Raw genomic sequence first — 20,593 nt, forward strand, 5'->3', positions numbered from 1 at the left:
GCACCAGTAATAATATTCCAATAAAAAATCCAATAATGTATAATACACTAATTTGAAAAGGAGCTATTCATGAGTAGTTTTAATTTTGTTGATCATTTTTCTGATACTTGTGCACTTAAAAATTAAGAAAAGTGAAAGTTCTACTTTTGACTGATTTACTTAAATTCAGGATATGACTGTCTTCCACCACTGTCCATAGATTATATATATATATGATCAAACCATATATTCTATGGATCAAACTGACCTTAAAATCTTAATAAGCGTTAGCAGGCGTAATGGAAATTAACACTTTTTTTTAAATTAAATAAAATGAAACGTCTAAAATAAAAATAAATAAATAAAAAAGACAATCGAAAAAGTCGGGATAAGGAAATTCTAAATCTTACGGTTTTATAGTTTCATGGTGATTTATTGTATGTGGCTTCTTATTATAAAGCTGTGGGTGTAACTGACATCACACATGTGACCACGTTTAAACCAATCAGGGGCCTGCACCGACGTGTAATCGGTCGCCAGATTATGGTACGACAGGAGGAGAGTGAGGTGGCGACTGGCAGGAGCAGACTCCGGTACGAGAAGAAGTGACTCTTTAGCTGTGTCATTTCTTACCAGGAAACGACTCCTGTTCTTCGAGAAGGCGCTGCGTTCATTGACAAGGTAACCACTTTCGCTCAGTTATTGTGAACACCAGCGTTAGTCGTCTTTTCTGGTTCCCAGTTAGCTAGGCTACAGCGGCTAGCCAGTCAGTCAGGACTGCAGGTTAGCGGGTATGTGATGCTGCAAGGTTTCACTGCTAAAAACCTGCAGGCACTGTCATCCTGATAGAAGCAGAGAAGATAACAGTTGTTCCCTGCATTGCTTTCCTAAGCTGCTAGTCTTTGAACTATACTTTATGCTCAAAACTGTATGATTAACTGACTCCTGACTGGCCGGTGAAAAAGCAAAGCTTATTAATCACAGGCTAACTTCACCTTACATCATCCGCAACAGCAACGCCTGCCTCGGCAAGCTTGTCGTCTTTCCTCATGTCTCCCCTCTGAAGGTTTTGCTATACCTTCTACATCCGTCCATTTTCTCTCCTGTCCAGGACGTTGTTCCTTATTTACCCACAGCCAGCAAAAGCTAAAGTTATTGAACTTGCCTGACAAGCTAGTTCAGGCTACAGTCTCTAGGAGTGGGTGTGGTAGCTGGTACAGGAGCTTCATTCACTTATTACTGGCCTGACGCACATGATGTAGCGTGCTGAGTTCATCAAACAGCAGCTGTGTCTGAAGCAGTGCCCCCTTTGCTGGCCTCTGTGGTGCTCCAGCCTCCAAATCCAGCTTCCTTCATCTCAGAAAACCGTATAGTGACACAAATCTTCACGGCTTGGTGGCCTCAAACAATGGACTGGACCCATGGATTATGGCAGGATAAATACTGGGACATCTGCCTCTGAAAGCATGACAGGATAGCCCACTAAGCCAAACTCCACAGGATAGATATCACGGACCTCTTCCAGAAGTGCTGCAGCTACCAAAAAGCCACTGCTTTTTTTTCAGAAGCTGAAATAAAGCCACCATAAAATGTTATCAGTAACACAGAGGAGATAAGGTGCATTAATCAAGGCTCACTGCTTATCACTGTTTGGTTTGTGTCAGAGGGCTGTAAAGGTACTTCATTCACCTGTATGGGCTGTTCACCATATTGCTCTCCAGCCTTCAGGATTACTTGCATCTCCTTAAATTAGAGCAGTAAAGTTTCAGTACTGTGCCAAAAGAGATATGACCTATACACTATGGGTGTATGCTTATGTAAACTGAGGCAGCATTGGCAGTAATGGGTTGGCTGAGCAGGTCTGACCACATGCTGTGATGTTTAAAACAGGAATGTCAGGACCATTGGTGCAACCGGTTGTCTTTGTGTTTACATTCATCACATCTTTTCTCAGATACATGTATTGTTGTGAGATTCCTTTTTTAATTTTTTTTTTTATGTGAAACCATGTGTTCGGACAGAGATATACAGTAGTAGAAGCATATCTTGTTTTTCACATATTGAATTTTGGTCTAGATATGATTCTGTTTTCTTTTTGGCTTCATGGCTAAAATCTAAGGGTGTGATAGTAGTGTATTAAAACCACTGTGTTTATGTTTTAGTTGCTGCTTTTAGGGCTGGAACCAACCATTATTTTAATTATTTATATTTATAATTAATCTGCCAGTTATTTCCTGGTGTAATCGATTCATGCTCCCCAACAAAACAAAGACACTCCATTTAGAATGATTTTAAAACAGAAAAGCGTCAAATCTTCACATTTGAGAAGCTGGAAACAAAAGTTGCCATTTTTTGTATCAGAAACTTATTCAAATAAATAACTAATCAGTTTAGCTCTAGCTACATCCATGTTCTGAATACTGACATGGGTTTTTGTCTTTTTCTGTTTTTCTTTTTTTCTTATATTCACTTGTTGGACAAAGGTTTGTTGGTTGAAGGAAGGGGACTTAAGTTTGTGCACACTACTTAATGATTTGAGGTGGGGCTCTGTTATTGACTGGATGTTTAAGAATTACTGTGCCTCCGATTTTTAATAAAGAAAAAAATGGTTAAAGGAGGAATAAATCACCTTGAGGATTCACTACCTCCCCCTCTATTTAAGTATGACAGTTGACACCAATCCACAGCTCAATTGGTAAACATGACTGTATCAGCAGTTTCTAGGTTTGGAAGAAAGAGTAATTGAGCTGTCATCAGTCGCATACACAAACCTTGAAACTCAGTATCACGGTTTAATCTGTATATTTTCCAGTGGCTAGCTTTGTCAGCCATAATAGAGAAATGATTGTGTTAGATGAACAAGGACATTAATGCACGTTACTGACAAAATAAGCAAGAAGAACTCTGATGAGTTTCTAAATTTAGGATTTTATATTATGCCCAAAGGATATTAATTTATGATTTATTTTAAGATAAGACTATTTTCAGGTTCTGATGCTGATATAACATGATATAATCATCTGTTTCTAGGTCTGTTTGCATTTTGAACATGCCTATCAGAACAAGTAGCGTAGCATTGCCACTAACCATAGCAAATATCATTGCCAGTCAAGTGTTTTGGATAAATATGTGGCCATGCAGCCGATAGCGAATGCTTTTACAGTTTATCTTAGTTAGAGCCGTTTGTAGCAAGGGATTTGTCACTGTCAAAATCTCAAAGCCAGATAAGTGTTGCTGGCAAGGCATCAGAAAGCTTGAATTCAGTAAAACGTGTCAAGCATTAGATTAAGGGTAGTTAGTCTGACATAACGTTGTGCTTTTACTTAATATTATTTAATTATAGCACATTTAATCAGTCAATTGTACCCACTGTTACATAGCCTGTGCAGAAAACTAGGAATTATTTTCAAGGATTTCAGATTTTTCTTGATAGGATAACACCAATGAATGTTCTGATGACACCAAGAAATAATATAACCAAGTACATTAAATCACATCATATTGTATACATACACTTTCATCTGTGCTGGAATGTAGGTCAATCTCTATCGTGGCTGACTTGGCCTGTAGTTTCTGCTTGCTCAAAATGCACATATGCTAACTTAACCTTTAGGTTTTTGTTTGTTTATCCACCAGTAGATGCATTATGATGTCCTTACTCCTGAAGTTAACCATTGGCCTCCCTCTCCCAAAGGTCCTGTGCTAGCCAGCGCTGCCATGTCGGCGAAAGCCATCTCAGAGCAGACAGGAAAAGAGTTCTTGTATAAGTATATCTGCACTTCAGCGGCCGTGCAGAACCGCTTCCGCTATGCCACTGTAACCACTGAAACTGACTGGGATCACCTCACCCAGGAGCACCCATGGCTGCTGACAGAGGTAAGACTGTTGTACCCTATTAAAATTCACCAGAAACTAATACCTGCACATGGAAAGCTTGTCATATTTTTTTTAAGCCTGATGTCTGTTTGACTTGTTACACCAGTACTGATGCAAATTAGCTTTTGTGGTTAATCTGTTTTCCATTTGCTCTCCCTGTAGCGGCTGGTGGTGAAGCCAGATCAGCTAATCAAGCGGCGCTGGAAGCTCGGGCTGGTGGGCATCAACCTGGACCTGCAGGGTGTCCAGGAGTGGCTCAAAGCCTGGCTCATGAGAGAGACCACTGTAAGTTGACTGTAATCTCTCTGTCTGTCTTAGTGAGCGTTTGACCCAAAACAATCCAGCATTACTTTAGAGATAATAAAATACAATCTAAGAAGTCCAGCTAGAGTAACAGATCCAAGAGTTTGAAGGTTTGTCAGACATCAACGCCCTGCGAAGGGGTTTATGATGCTATGAGGAAGTGTTCTACTTCTCTGGAAATTTATTGTTTGTTACTATGATAACTAGGTTACTCAATATAAATATGCTCTCCACGTTACATCCAACTGGAATATTGCAAAAGTTGGTTTATTTTTTTGGCTGGGTAACCCTTTATTTTCTTGCTCACTACATTTGCTCTCCACTGTGTCAACACAGTGATCTCCATTAAATGACTTGGCTGCATTTTTTTTTTTAATGGCAGATCTAATGTCAGCCTGAACGCAGCTTTATGGGTCACTTAACTGTCTTTTCATCCAGACAAAGAACAGCCAATCTTTTCTGAAGGACTCGCAGTTCTGCGATGATGGAAATTTGGGGCATAAGCAGCCTTATCACTGATAGTGTATGTGGTGTTATAAGAACCACAAAGAAAACTAATTTAAATAATGAAACATCATTGCATCTTACATGCATCTATCACATGTTCCTTACTCTCCAAAGCGATTCTCTGACTAATTATGTTGTAAATGACGAAAACAATGGATCCGGACAGTCTGACCCAAGTAGTAAATCACGAGTGCCACGATTTGTCTTGCACAATATATGGAGAGAATTTAAGCAATGGTTCCTTGTCCCATTTGTTCTAGCCTATGTACTTTTATGTGTAGAAATAAGTTGTGTTCAGTGCCAGAGGCCATGTGTTTATGTTTAGATCTGCCAGGTCAGAGGTTATGTAATGCTAGTGGAGGATGGTAGTCTATTCTGGTCCACCATCCATTCAGACATGCTATCCTGCTCTTCAAACAGGCAGTAGCCTTACATCCACTACGTAAGAAAGGGAATTTATGCTCCAGCCATGCTGTTGGTTGTTACTTTTTTTTAATGTCATATGCCGTTAAAAAAGCAACAACCACAATGATAAAGATGGGACTGACACTGTCTTATTTGGGGAAAAACAAAATCATATTCTGTAGAGTCATTCATTTCTATAGACAGTAGTTTTCTTGTAAAGTTTATAACTAGGTTAGACTAATATACCTGGGGTTTGTGACATCAAGTGTTTGTCTTGAATAGGTGGGAAAGGCAAAGGGTGTGCTGAAGAACTTCCTCATTGAGCCATTTGTTCCACACACACAGGTAATGTGTTCCACCTTCCCGTGTTTTGTCATTCCACATCCTGATTATTATGTTTGAAAGCCAAGGCAAGTATATTTGTGTAGCCTTTAATCATAGATAACATTCGTAGAGAACTGCATAGACCCCACACCAACCAAGAAAACAAACTGTCAACCCACCCAGCAGGACAATGAAACCTCCAGGGCCAGCATACAGAAGCTATTTTGTTTGTTTTTATATGTAGCCCAGTGTGCACCAGAGGTAAATGGTGCTGCAGTGTATATGTGATTTTTGTTGTCACCGGTGAATGTGTGAAAACAGTCTTACCCTGTATGAAGGTCAATTTGGTTGAAAGGAGGAACTGAATGTTGTTCAAGTCTAATGTTCAAACAACTTGTCAGCTCTTTGTAGATCACTGAGAATGCACACTCTGCTGTAAACTCACACTCTGCAAACTAAATCTTTGAAAATGTCTTTGCATGTCCTTGTATTTGTCCCGACTCTTCCACTGGCCCACCCAGGAGGAGGAGTTTTATGTGTGTATCTATGCCACACGTGAGGGCGACCATGTGCTTTTCCACCATGAGGGAGGAGTGGAGGTTGGTGACGTGGATGCCAAGGCCCAGAGGCTCATGGTTGCAGTGGATGACAAGCTGAGTGAGGACCAAGTCAGAGAGCAGCTTCTCACGCACGTTCCTGATGATAAGAAAGAGTATGGCTTCATCCTTTTTTTTTTTTTATTGGATCATTTCTTATCCACACGGACAGATCCACAGCAGTAACACAAACTTAGTTTGTTGAAAATAAGACATAAAGATGTTTTTTTTAATATAAATGCTAAAATAGAAAAGGCTGGTATATGAGTCTTTATATGGGTCTCTAACAGGAAAAATGTAGGTATATGGTAACTAAATAATTTTGTCCATCAAACTCAACTAAGAAGTCATCTTGTATTCGTTCAGTAAGGTACAGGAGTTGGAAGGCAGCTTATGATGTGATGGTACAGCCATTTTGTGATGCCAGTTTCATATATATTGCAATATTGGGTTTATTTGATACTTAAACAGCTGATATTTTTTAGTGATGGTCTGTATCCAGGGGGTGCCAGTTATTGCCATAGATAACATACAGTGACAACCAGCAATGTTTAATATTGTGATATATATTTTTTGTCCCACCTATAACTGTCAGTGGAAACCAGGTTGTGGTGGATGTAATTTGTTATTGTTTGTTCCTATATTTATTTCTCAGTTTCTCACAACTTCTGCCCTGGGATTCAAAGTATGAACCACTGTGAATGGTTTAGTTATGACATATTCATTTTATTATTAATTTATGTTGTTTTGTGTGTGCTGTTTTGTTTGTTTGCTTTTCTCCTTAAAGAGTCCTCGCCAATTTTGTTGTGGGCCTCTTCAACTTATATGAGGACCTCTACTTCACCTATCTTGAGATCAACCCCCTCGGTAAGTTTTTCTTAACTCAATAGAGTCGCATCTCTTCACAATTCAGTATTTAACTCAGGTCTTTGTGATTCCCAGAAGCAAGATTTTTTTTATTTCTGTAACAACACCATTTGTACGTACCTGTAATATATTCAAGAGCATGAATTAAATACATATGTGGATTAGTTATTTATTTAAGGGAAAAAGTTACTAATTTTTGTGCATAAATTGTCAAGTCCAAATGATTGCATTTGCCTTATAACCACAAGGCTCTGTAACACGTTTTTTTTTTTTTTTGAGAAAAAATCAAATTAACAAATAACTTGATTTTTTTTCTCCTCTTAACCAGTCGTCACCCAAGATGGAGTGTACATCCTTGACATGGCTGCAAAGATTGATGCCACAGCAGATTACATCTGCAAGGCTAAATGGGGTGATGTGGAGTTTCCACCACCTTTCGGCAGAGAGGCTTATCCAGAGGTGAGAGCTGAAGTAACTGACAGTAAACCATGCTTTTCATGATCATGTCTGCTAATATTTATTGGATTATAATGCTCCAGTTTGTTTTCTGCTTTCTCACTTTATTCATAGAAGATATACAAGTTGAATACCTTGGAAGAATATGTTTTTGACTTCATAGATTCATTTGTTTTAGTGACTGCATACTTAATCATCTTTATAAGTAAATTCATATTCAAATAATAATAAAATACTTATTTTAAACAGCTTGATTTTGCTTGAATTGCATCCTTACTTACATTTACTGACACTGATTGAAATTAATCAAGACATAGTATCTTAAAATGCAGTTTATGCGTCTGTCCTTGGGCTTGTGGACTCATACACCAGACTGTATAACCGCAATATGATTTGTCACTTGTAGGAGGCCTACATAGCAGATCTGGATGCTAAGAGTGGTGCCAGTCTGAAGCTGACCCTGCTGAACCCTCGTGGCAGAATCTGGACCATGGTGGCCGGGGGAGGAGCATCGGTTGTCTACAGGTAGTCTATTGATTTGTAGGGTTTATGTGTTTTGAGCTAATGGGAGTTGGTGAAACTACTTTGGTTGATGAAAGCTTTATAACTTATTTAATATTCTGTGTCACTTGCCTTGCTCCATGGCTACACAATTTAAACCATGTTACAGTTTGAGTTGCATTGCAGTAACAGATGTAAAGCAAGTTTTTGCCTTTTGACAGACAACCGTTTCATGTTAGCTGTTTGGGGTCTTGGAGAGTCAGCAAATTTTCAGTCATCAAACTACAATCAGGACACACTTATTTGACTGTCCGTCTTCTCTCTCCTTTAGTGACACCATCTGTGACCTGGGTGGGGTGGATGAGCTGGCAAACTATGGTGAATACTCTGGTGCACCCAGTGAACAGCAGACCTACGACTACGCAAAAACCATCCTCTCTCTCATGACACGTGAAAAACATCCTCAAGGTGAGTACAGCCAAAACTTCATTGGGACATTTTTCCTCAAACAAGGTCAAAAAAAAGTAGGCCACAGTTGAATGACTGGGGCGGTTCCCAGACACAGTTATAGAAAAAAAGTCTTGACTGCTTCAGATAGCTAACATTTCTTATGACTGTGGGTGCATTTACTTCAAGTATGTAAATCAGTGTTTGATCATTCTTCTGCAATGTGAGCTGCTTGTTTTCCTGTAGTTTGTCGCAAGGCCCTGGTTCACTGTGTGTATGTTGCCAGCAATAGACTTCATGGCTGTCACTTAGTTATGTTACTGGGGTGTCAAATTTCAGTCATGGGCATATTCTTAACATGTCACCTCCTCTCTCTGTATCTTACAGGGAAAGTGCTGATCATCGGAGGAAGTATTGCCAACTTTACTAACGTAGCAGCCACATTCAAGGTGAAACACATTGATATATTTGTCTGAAACACTGTGTAGAATAAGTTATGGCAACTAGATGTTATCACATCGCCACGTAGTGCGACTAAGCCAGTTAAATCTGTATTCATAATGTTTCCTAAGAGAAAAACCAACCCCAATGCAGTGTTTTGTTTTTTCTGAAGCTATTATATAAGAAAGCAGTGCCTTTATTCCTAGTATGGTATTAGATTAGCAGAGCTGCTAAAGCTTCATTCCTTGTTCATATCAAATAATATTTTTGTCCAAATTGGGCTACTTTTGTGAGTAGTGTCTGATTTATCTTAGATGAATACTTTTGGACAGTGCCAGTTGTAGAAGTTCTTCCTCAGGTCCTGCATTTATACCCTCAGGTCAGTGTTGAATGTCAAATTTTCAGAGTCCGGTTTAAAGATTTCACAAACTCAGCCACTTGTAGCTAACTTTAATGCCTATGTGTATTATCTAAGTTCCTTTGGTTAATAACAACGATAATGATAAATAAGACATTAGTAGACAATATCAAGAACTCTGTGTGAAGCAGTCTCTGTAAGAAGAAAAACTGATTACACTAACCACTAACTTAGATGCAGGGAAGGTAGTGTGTGACAAGAAGCCCTTTAATCCTTTGATGCACATGAAATTGAAGTTTTGCATCTTGCTCTTTGAGATGGACAAATGAAATGACGTTATGTAAAACCACACTGGCATTCCTTGTGTCTCTGACCCACTCTTACTGGCTGATATATCAATTTATATTTTACAGGAATATACAGTGTGTGTGTGTGTGTGTGTGTGTGTGAGATCCACATAGCTGACGTGCCTGTCTCTCCCTCAGGGCATTGTCAGGGCCATCAAAGACTACCAAGGTCCTCTTAAAGAGCATGAGGTCACTATCTTTGTTCGACGTGGTGGACCCAACTACCAAGAGGGGCTGAGGGTGATGGGGGAAGTGGGTGAGTGAGATGGACAGAGCCCACACATGGAAAAAGGGATAGATGTTTTAGTATGTAGTTTTAGTGTGTAATTTGATCATTTGAAATACTTTGTCAAGCAATTTTTAGATATTTTTTTGGATGAAGAGTTAAAGACTAAACGTCTTTCCTGTTGGACTGTATGTTTTTGAATATGCACACAAGTGGTATGAGTGAATGAATAAATGCTAGTTTAAGTTTTTCAGTTAAATTGGCTGGAGCCTTTTCTGAGTGGAGTTTAACTCTAACCTTTTCCTCTGCAGGGAAGACCACAGGGATTCCTATCCATGTGTTTGGTACTGAAACCCATATGACAGCCATCGTGGGAATGGCCCTGGGCCACCGGCCAATCCCTAACCAGCCCCCAATGGACGCACACACTGCAAACTTCCTCCTCAATGCCAGCAACAGTGCAATGGTACTTTTATTCAGTAACTTGCTGCAGAAAAATAGGATGGTCTGCAGGTCATTTGCATCTCTTTTAAACAGATTGCAGATGTTGTATTGCTTGAGACATTCAGGATAATTTCATGTGCTGTCCACCGAGTTAAATGAAATGTTAAATGGTGAACTATTCTCAATGTAAATCCAGTTCACTAATTTTATTGATTGTAAGAGTTAAAGAATAGAATTAATAGTGTAAGATGCATGAACATATAGATGGCTCAAACATTCTGTTCACCCTCCCAAGAAGATGTTGCATTTCAGGTGCATTCACTTACTTGTGATACAGTTCAGTCATGCATGTTAAAACACTGTTTAAGCTTTGAAAGGCCTGGACTTTGGAACTTGTTTGAGTTGAGCTCTATTGTGTAGCACTACATGATACTCTTTTCATGTAGTCTGTATGAGCTCTTTAGCCTCTTTACTTGTTAGCTGTGGCCCTCCCTGTTAGCAAAACATCATTTAGTGTTTCTGAAAATCAAAAGTCTTATTCACAAAGTCCTAAAAAGTGTGAACTTTATTGTGGCACTTTTGAACTTGGGTTAATGAAAAAGCCACTTCTAGCTGGTTTGCTAATTTTCTATCCCCATTGGTGTTTTTATTTATTTATTTTATTTATTCATGCTTCTTTATTGTAGAACCAAACTTGCTAAATACAGATGATATACCAAATTGTCACTGCAGTACATTATAATTCACATAATCCATTTTTAAGCACTGCTCTCTTCAAAAATGCATGCATGTCTAATCAATATTAACTAAATTGTAAAGATATTCTCTCACTGTAAGAGACAGATTGGTAGTTCCACGTTATCATTTCTCACTGAAACATTTTATCTCTCTTTTCTGCACCAGACTCCAGCTACAACAAGGACAGCTTCGTTCTCTGAACCCAGGACGTCCAATGATGCCACCCCAGCGAAAAAGTCTAAAGCAGGTCTTCCAGCAGGTAACTCATACTTTGACACTCACCTCTCCACTGCTTCTTTATCAGCAAGACTCCACATGTACTCATACACTTCTGCTTTTTCATTTCTCTTACCCTTGCTTCCTGTACTTCTCCTTCTCCCCCAAATGTCGTCACTGCTGTTCTGCATTTTAATTTTCTTTCTATTTATCCCCGCTGCTTCTCCTCCTCTTCTTGTTTTGCTGCACAAACTGTCCACTCACCCTCATCTTTTTCATGCTTGTTTCTCTAAGACACTCTTCATTCTATACTGTGGCCTCTGAAGAATGTGGTCACAGGCGATTGGAAAGGTAAGCTTTAGGTGTGCCATGCCCACACAGCGCTCGGCTGCCCGCACACACCTCATTGGTTTGCCCCTTTTTCCTCTTTACCCCTCACCCTCCCAATCAGGGTAGAAAGGATTGTGTTTGTGTGTGACACCTACTTGTTTCTGTCACCTCAGTAGTTTTCCAGGTACAATATATTCTTCAGCAATAAGATTCTAGTATTTTTTTCAATCAGAATAAGTCATCTTTGCACTAAACACTGCAGAAATACTTACTCAAACTCAGCTTTCAGTTCAGTTTTAAAGATGATGCTCATTAATACCAAGATCTCTTGAAAAGATTTGTCATCTTTAGACTGAGTTATGCGCTTTTGTTGTGAAATAGTTATGTTTGTGTCGTTAGAAGTCAGACATTCATCACAGGCCATTTGGAAATGAGATTTTGATTGTGGCTTGACTGTCCTTTTGCTTTTTACAACAATGCAGTAAAGGCATGCTCTGTAGAAGCTGAGCTTTGCATGCTCTTTTCTCTGCAAGGCTTTTTATGGAGTGTTTTCAGATGTGATACACAGTTGCCACAATGCACTGAAGTCTGTTAAATGAACAAGATACAGTAAAGATGAACTCATTTTCTCTTTTTTTTTTTTTTTCTTTTTTTTTTGCTCATTTTGTCATATTTTGTGTTTCCGTCCCGTGGGGTCACAGAAGCGCAAGCCTCTTCTGGCTGCAGCGGAGGTATGGAAGGGTGTGAAAAACCTGTCTTCCTGCCCTCTCCGTCCTCTGTCCACTTCCCTCTGCCTTCCCATTTTTGTCTATTCTCTGATGTTTCTCAGCAGTCTGTTTCTCTTTTTCGCATTCTTATGGTGGCTTATTCTCCTTAAGGGGTCCTGTTTTATCTCACTGAAGTTAAATCGGTTGACAGATTCCCAGCATTCCCTTTCAGAATGACATTGTTGAATCATCTTAAATTTGTATGGTTAACCCTGTAAGTGTTGGGAATTTTAACCATGGCAGTACTTTTTAATCACTTAAAATCACAGTATGTGGTTTCTTTAAGATCAGCTTCATTCTAAAACATTATGCTTCACGCAGGCCTCTGTTAAAGGGGCAGTGATGGTGCTGGACAATTCTTCACTGTGTGCTCGTATCGTAGATCAGATTTAAGAACAGAAGGCAGTGAGCTTGGGCAGAGAGGAGAGACTTTGGAGGACTGGAACAAATGTGTGAAAACATGGTGACTAACTAAACCACAAATGATTCAAGCCACATTGTCAAGTGCTCTGTTTTGAAAGCAGAACATCAGTGTACAGTCTTCAGATCTATTGCAAAGTTGCCTCACCCAAGTCTGGCCATAGATGGTAAACAGGTTGTTATGTTTTTTTTTACACTTCTCATATGGGCTTGAATTACTACTGGGTGGCTGTGGTAACTGGACCTTGAAATGCATTAATTCAATTACTAGTAGACAGCTGTGTCATCAGCACTCAAGGATTATGTCTTTCGGACAAGCTTACGCAATATTCACGCATGGTGATGGGCAAGTGGGATGATGTCTCTTGAGAGCACACAGCAACTTTTATGAACTTAAAGTGGAAAAAGCTTCTTGCAAAAACAATTTCAATGCAGACAGTATTGAGGTAAAATCATCATTGGAGCTCCATTAAATACACTGAATTATCTTGTGTCTGATATTTAGGTGGTTAGAAAAAAAACATTAGCAGAGAAGTTTCTTGATGGTTTAACATAGCTTTTTCCTTCCAAGAAAATTAAGTTAGCAGTTGTGTAATCTCAGACAGGCCTTGTGCAAGACTGACAGTTGTTATTAGTGTGCGAGAATGGAAAGAATTTTTTTTTATTATTATTATTTATTTATTTATTTATTTTTTATTGAACTTCAGACAGCATGGCTCAAAGTGTCCCTATCCAAGTTCTAATTTTAACATTGTGAGGCCCAAAATTAATCCTTTTTAACAGTGTGACTTAAAGGGGGTGGACAAAATAATGGACTGAGTGACTTGATTATTCTTATAAATGTGAGCTATATTTGGCTGAATGCTAATAAACAGCGGCAAAAAGGATTTATGGCAAGTATACTATGACTTTTTATGCCTTACCATACTATGAGGTTTTTTATGACATTTTTATGCCTTACTATACTATGGCAAGTAAATCAACAGAGAAACATGACCTATTGCAGCAGTGTTTGAAATGGTGATTTTGTTACAACAAAGTCTTGAATCATAGTTATTTTTTCTACCTCCTGTGTCTCTGTCCTCAGAATGAGTTCTCTCTGTACTCTGCTTGTTACCATCCCCATTCCTGGTGTTTTTCCTGAGCCAGACCTCCTTCTCTTTTCTGTGATTATTTTTATTTCTCCCTTCAGCTCTTGAGTTGAATCTCTCTCCCTCTCTTTCTGCCCTCTTCAGCCAAAGCCACTACACTCTTCAGAAAACACACTAAGGCCATTGTATGGGGCATGCAGACACGTGCTGTGCAAGGCATGCTGGACTTTGACTACGTATGCTCCCGGGACGAGCCTTCTGTGGCAGCCATGGTCTATCCCTTCACGTAGGTTCCCCAAGATCTAATGATTGCCTCAGTTGAGTGAAATTGAAAAGGGTTGAAACTCCACCGATTTAAAGAAATTCCTACATTAAATGTTAACAATAATGTTAACAATAGGATTTACCACAGAAATCATATTATACACTTGTCAGTGTGAGTGAGACTCAGATCCACGATGCTAATGTTTATATTGGAAAACTGCAAAGACCACTGTCAAGGTTTGAATAACTGCAAGAGTGTATTGAATGAAGGAAACATCTGTTTTCACAAACAAAGCAAGATGATGTAACCAACACGAAACTATTTTGGCTGTGGCAGCTGTTACCAATACCCGTTTAGCAATTTTTAACTTGTACATGTGATGTGTTCAAGCAGGAAATGAGGATAAAAAATGTCAAATCTTCATATCTTTTTATTAAGTCATATTACATCTTGATAAAATATGTTAATCTTTCTTACATTTGGTAGAAAACCAAGACAAAAAGATCTAAAGGCAAGGTTTTTCATGGAAAGAATTTTACTATCCTACTCACACTTTTGTAAAGTAATAATCTTACAGTTGCAGCTTTTGATTAGCAGTGGTAAAAATGGAAGAATAATCTAATCATATAATATCTACAGATAAGTAGATTTTAGTTAAAATGCTCCTGTGAAATTATTTCAAAATAAAATTGTTGCTTCATTCATTTTATTCCCTTTTACATTCCTGTGTTGCCCAGTGGGGATCACAAGCAGAAGTTCTACTGGGGCCACAAAGAAATCCTGCTTCCAGTCTATAAGAGCATGGCTGATGCAATGAAGAAGCATCCGGAGGTGGACGTCTTGATCAGCTTTGCGTCACTGCGCTCAGCCTTCGACAGCACAGTGGAGGCCATGCAGTATCCACAGGTAGAAAGAAAATCTGTTTTCATATATGCCCATAAATGACCGCATAAACATGTGAGTTTCACATAACTTTTATCTAATTGTGTTTCCAGATTCACACTATTGCCATTATAGCTGAGGGCATCCCTGAAGCACAGACAAGGAAGATGATCAAGATGGCTGATGAGAAAGGTGTCACAATCATTGGCCCCGCCACGGTATGCAGTCATAACAGAGACTACTAAAAACAGCATTCTTTAAAGTACTGCAATAGACTGCGAATGTAGTTGTGATTCTCTCTGTCTGTATAGATGTGTTTCAGCAACCAACATATGTAAGCAGAAAATTATACCTTTTCAAAAGGCATACACAAGCTCGTTTGATACCCTTTATTTTCTGCCCCCTAGGTTGGTGGCATCAAGCCAGGCTGTTTTAAGATTGGCAACACAGGTGGCATGCTGGACAACATCCTGGCTTCCAAACTTTACCGTCCTGGCAGCGTGGCGTATGTGTCACGCTCTGGGGGCATGTCCAACGAGCTGAACAACATCATCTCCCGCACAACAGACGGCGTCTATGAAGGTGTGGCCATCGGAGGAGACAGGTACAAGAACTTCTTTGCATACTATTTGCTTGGTAGTCAGAGACAGCTGTCCTGTTGAAGCTTGTTGTAAAACACTTAGTGTGGGACTTGTAGATGATTTTATCCCAGCTGCACAAAAATGTATTCTTGTCTGAAAGACTTCTTTATGGTAGTTCTTATTTTTAATTCCTCTTTATCCAGATATCCAGGCTCCACCTTCATGGACCACGTCCTTCGCTACCAAGACACTCCAGGGATCCAGATGATAGTGGTGCTAGGAGAGGTGAGAGTAAATGTTCATATTTTCAGATGAATATAAATGATCAATATAACTATTATTATAGTGTTTTTGTTTTTTACTTTTATTTTGGCCATGTTGTATGTCATTTTTAACATCTTTCACTGTGACGACCCAGATTGGAGGCACAGAGGAGTACAAGATCTGTCAAGGCATCAGAGAGGGTAGGATAACCAAGCCTGTGGTTTGCTGGTGTATTGGAACCTGCGCCACCATGTTTGCTTCAGAGGTCTGTAGGAAAAAAAATTGCTTTTGGATTCTGTTGTAAGGTGAGGATTCAGGGTTTTTGAGTTGAACTTGTCATACTCTCATCTTCAGGTTCAGTTTGGACATGCAGGAGCCTGTGCCAACCAGGCCTCAGAAACAGCGGTAGCCAAGAACCAGGCTCTGAGGGATGCTGGAGCTTATGTTCCCAAGAGCTTTGATGAGCTAGGGGATGTCATTAGGTGAGACATTTTACATGAATAAACCACATAGTTTATCAGTGATTTTGTTTTCAGGGTTTTTCACTGATATTGTGTGTGTATATGGTGAAACAGGACGGTTTACGATGAACTGGTGGCCAATGGTACCATCATTCCTGCCCAGGAGGTTCCTCCACCAACAGTACCTATGGATTACTCTTGGGCCAGGGTAAGAACATTGATGATGACATGAATGAGTAACAATTTTTTATTTTAAAAGATGTGTGAAATTATTAGCTTGTTTTGATTGTTAAAAACTATGGGCTGAAGGATATTGGATTGTTAAGGCTGACTAACTATCTATATTTGCCAATATTCATCTATTTAGATAGACACATGACATAAACAAACATTTATGATCAGGAGGTTATTGTTAGAATTTGGTATTTACAGAATTGTGACATTGATATGTACCAAGCAGGACATTTTACAGTCGAAATATAAACTTGTCCATGTTTTCTTGTGGACAAAATCTGTAATGACACCACTGTTTCTATTACTTCAAACTTATCTGCACTGCAATTTCTTGTTACTTGTTGGTTGACATATACGCTGATACCAATCTTTGCCTCACACTATACAAACATTTTCCTCCAGGAGCTAGGCCTGATCCGTAAGCCAGCCTCATTCATGACGAGCATCTGTGATGAGCGAGGACAGGAGCTCATCTACGCTGGCATGCCAATCACTGAAGTCTTTAAAGAAGAGATGGGTTTAGGAGGAGTGCTGGGCTTGCTCTGGTTCCAACGCAGGTTGGTGTGACAACAAACACTAATGTTAATCAGTTACTAGGAGAAGAAGTGTTGGCTCATTTACTTTTTTGCAAATCTATTTTCAGTGAAATTCTCTGTCATCCCTCTGTCTAGGTTGCCACGCTACGCCTGCCAGTTCATTGAAATGTGCCTGATGGTGACTGCAGACCACGGGCCAGCTGTCTCTGGTGCACACAACACCATTGTCTGTGCTCGTGCTGGCAAAGACCTTATCTCAAGCCTCACCTCTGGCCTACTCACCATTGTCAGTAGTGGTGACACACAGAAACACTTATACACACACAATAACATAGTGCCACGATCAAAGATAACAGAAGTGATGAAAACACAACAATCCAAAATGCTTGTCAGCAGAAGCCTGTGTGTTAACACATTGAAAGCGGTAGTCTATAGTGTAACTTTTTTCATAACTGTTCCAGGGCAGTTGTTGATTGATATCCCTTTGTCTTTTATGAGCCTCTAGAGCCATATTTTGATTTTAAAACGGTTGAAAGTGACCAATACATTTCTGTACTGACAGTTGATTTATTCATAAATTCCAGGGGGACCGTTTTGGAGGTGCTCTGGATGCTGCTGCGAAGCAGTTCAGCAAGGCATTTGACAGTGGTATGCTGCCCATGGAGTTTGTCAACAAGATGAAGAAGGACGGGAAGCTGATCATGGGCATCGGCCACAGGGTCAAATCGGTATGCGGCGCTCAATGAATACAAATGATGGGGCTGTTTTACATTAAAGCAGGAAGTTGATACGATTTTTATTTTAATAAAGAATTATTCAAAGACAAAGTAATATCTTACAGTTAAGAGCTTCTTCTGAGTTACTTGAATGAATTCAGTAAGATGCAATGCCGGTATTCAAAACAGTTTCTTTGTTTTCAGATCAACAACCCAGACATGCGGGTGCAGATTCTGAAGGACTTTGTTAAGCAGCATTTCCCTTCCACCCAGCTACTTGATTACGCCCTAGATGTAGAGAAAATCACCACCTCAAAGGTACGTGTCAGTTGAATTAGCAAGAGGGGAAGCAAAGCTTGTAAAAACTCTCAAAGGGGCTACCTTAAAAAAGCAAACGGTCTTGAAGGAGAGGTGTGTCAGAAAAGCTACCATCAGAGCAAGGGTCCTGCATATTGTTCAAGTCTTAAAGTCTTCAATCTGACATTTTTCGACACTGTGTAGAGCCTTTCCTCTTTTTTATGTTAAATTGGGCAGATGTTGGCTAGCTTACTGATATTCTTCTGAAATTTTGATAAATTAATTTCTCTCACCTATTTTCAGAAACCCAACTTGATCCTCAACGTAGACGGTTTTATTGGTGTTGCCTTTGTGGACCTGCTCAGGACGTGTGGCGGCTTCACACGGTAAGAATGTCAAACTGCTAGGCTATGGAGGGACTGGTGAGGCATGTAAATCCAGTAAGATGGGTTTTTAGTAGATTCGTTCAACAAGTGCTTTGAAGAGATGCATTTTCTCACCAATGCAAATGTCCTGACTACAATGTACCTCTGTTTTTTTTATATTGTTTAATTAAATATATGTTTATACACTAGCCTCCAATTATAGGTGTCCATAGGAGGAGTGCAGTTGTTGCAAAAAATATCTGTTTATGACTGCATTTTAGTCTGTTATAAACCCTTTAAAGTATTAACAAACAGGATTATTCATAAATACATTTTGAAAAGAATCAGATGCCAAAAGTACATTGTCTGTGTTGGTGCTTTCTGCATTGATAGCACACTGCCCAGTATTGTTCCTCATATGAATGTTGAACTGGTTCCAGAGATGAAGCTGACGAGTTTGTGGAGATCGGTGCACTAAATGGGATCTTTGTCCTTGGCCGGAGTATGGGCTTCATTGGTGAGTCCCATTCAGACTGAGCCATGACACTAACCAACTGTTGAACTATTAAAACAAGACATCTAACTTGTGTCCATCTTGCATTAGGCCATTACCTGGACCAGAAGAGGCTGAAACAGGGTCTGTACCGCCACCCCTGGGACGACATCTCTTATGTGCTTCCTGAACATATGTCCATGTAATCCCAACAACACAGAATGGGGTGTACTTCCTGATGTGACTGCCCATCTCACTTAATGTACATTATGTACTCTCCGGTTATGACAACAGCTGCCTTCGGAAAAATGGGCAGGGTGACTCTGGATAGTAGAACTACTGTCTGTCTGAGGGATCTGGGTAGAAGTTTTCGATCTAGTTTTTACGGAGAAAAAGGGGAAGTATATTTTTAGATTTAGTTTTTGACAAATTATTTAAAAAGTCTGATATGTAACTTATTCAGTTTTGAACAAAGAGCCAAACCAATGCAAACTACAGCAATTGCAGGAGCACAACATCTATTGGTACTTAAAATCACTAAGAGATCTGTTTTGCATAGTTGGTACTAGGGCAGGATTCAAAGCACATTTCAAGCCTGACTCTGTATTACAGAGTCTGATTAAACCACAGTAACAGCTGCTGATGTGAAATTTCTTCAAGCTCAGCAATACAGTAACATTTCTTTTTTTATATCACCTGTAAAAATTAACCATGATTTATTTTAATCAGCATTTTCCTGCTTCAGGCCACAAAGTGCGCTTAAAGCATGCTTTCTGAGTCTTGCACCTTAGTTTAAACACTAGCAAATCTAGGACTAATAAGTTTTTAAATTCCTTCTCCAAGTTTCACTCCCACTGAGAAAGATCTTTGTCATCACAAAATAAACCAAAGTTATTTTTAGGTATGTATTGTCTTTGTTAAAAGCGAAAAAAACAGGATCCAGTGGTAGATATTACAGAGCTTATCTAGATCTTACGTTTTGAGAAGTAGGCACAGTAATGGGATAAAAGGAATCAAACAAAAACACAATAATCTAAGTGTCACTCCACCATTGCCTTTCCTACAACAACCCTGTTCACAACCTCGGTTGTAGACAAATGGTTGATACTCCTCAGCTACTGTAAATTAGGTGCCGTTTTAAGGATGTTCAAGTCTTTTACACCAAATACAAATTGAACTACTTGTGTTGCTACTCTGAATAACTGTAAGAAAACAGGGAAATGTAGAAGCATCAAAAGGGAACACACGAAAAGCTTCATGAATGAGCCCTGTGAATCTTGAAAGTATCTTTTGGCGAGGGACCATGAGAGCAGTTTGCTTTATTTTGGGAAATAATTGCACCTAAAAGATGTGTCAACTCTAAAAGAATTGTTAAAATTAAGACTGGACACTAACTTAGAACGCTTTGTAACTGCCCACTGTACGGCCTGCTGTGTTTGATCTTTGTTTTGCTGTTTTTATTTAACTGTGAAAAAATGCTTTGTTTTTGTAATATGCTGTCATATAGTGGTATAATAATAAAGAACTTATTGTTTTACTTTTCATTTTGGCTTACCTGTATAATGTCTACATCTATTGTAGGTGAGTTGCCTGTGAACAGAGGCGGACCCGACAGGGCGTTACATGAATAGAACCAGAATGTAGGTTTAGTCTCAACATTGGTAGGGACACAACAACAGTAAGGCATTAAAGTCACCAATTAAAATAATGCGCAAGTCTTTTGACTATGGAGAGTATCCGAAGAGAACCCACGGAGGCACAGGGAGAACATGCAAACTCCACACAGAAAGGCCCGAGGCTCAAACCCAGAACCTTCTCACTGAGCACAGTTGTAAGCACTACACCACTGTGCCGCCCCAT

The 20,593-nt window shown here is 39.4% G+C and overlaps 1 protein-coding gene across 2 annotated transcripts; it reads left to right on the top strand.

Annotated features, from left to right (window-relative positions):
• Window positions 1–532: 532 nt before the first annotated feature.
• Window positions 533–20,277, top strand: LOC111220212 (ATP-citrate synthase-like). 2 transcript variants are annotated; one of them, XM_022743221.1, is made up of 28 exons: window positions 533–660; window positions 3,674–3,855; window positions 4,018–4,140; window positions 5,353–5,415; window positions 5,916–6,106; window positions 6,778–6,857; window positions 7,186–7,316; window positions 7,720–7,838; window positions 8,146–8,282; window positions 8,649–8,710; window positions 9,546–9,663; window positions 9,945–10,099; window positions 10,981–11,074; window positions 13,784–13,925; window positions 14,642–14,810; window positions 14,900–15,004; window positions 15,194–15,390; window positions 15,571–15,652; window positions 15,786–15,896; window positions 15,986–16,113; window positions 16,207–16,300; window positions 16,729–16,883; window positions 16,998–17,148; window positions 17,447–17,590; window positions 17,783–17,896; window positions 18,179–18,261; window positions 18,681–18,757; window positions 18,845–18,939. In XM_022743221.1, the coding sequence occupies exons 2-28, from the start codon at window positions 3,697–3,699 to the stop codon at window positions 18,937–18,939; spliced, it is 3,279 nt and encodes a 1,092-aa protein (XP_022598942.1). In that variant the 5' UTR covers window positions 533–660; window positions 3,674–3,696. The 2 variants fall into 2 exon arrangements, with proteins under 2 accessions (XP_022598942.1, XP_022598943.1); XM_022743222.1 differs by lacking the exon at window positions 533–660 and having other exon boundaries at window positions 3,697–3,855; window positions 18,845–20,277.
• The last annotated feature ends 316 nt before the right edge of the window (window positions 20,278–20,593 follow it).

The sequence above is a fragment of the Seriola dumerili genome, unplaced genomic scaffold, assembly GCF_002260705.1.
Source record: "Seriola dumerili isolate Sdu_G_001 unplaced genomic scaffold, Sdu_1.0 BDQW01000068.1, whole genome shotgun sequence".
NCBI classification, from domain to species: Eukaryota; Metazoa; Chordata; class Actinopteri; order Carangiformes; family Carangidae; genus Seriola; species Seriola dumerili.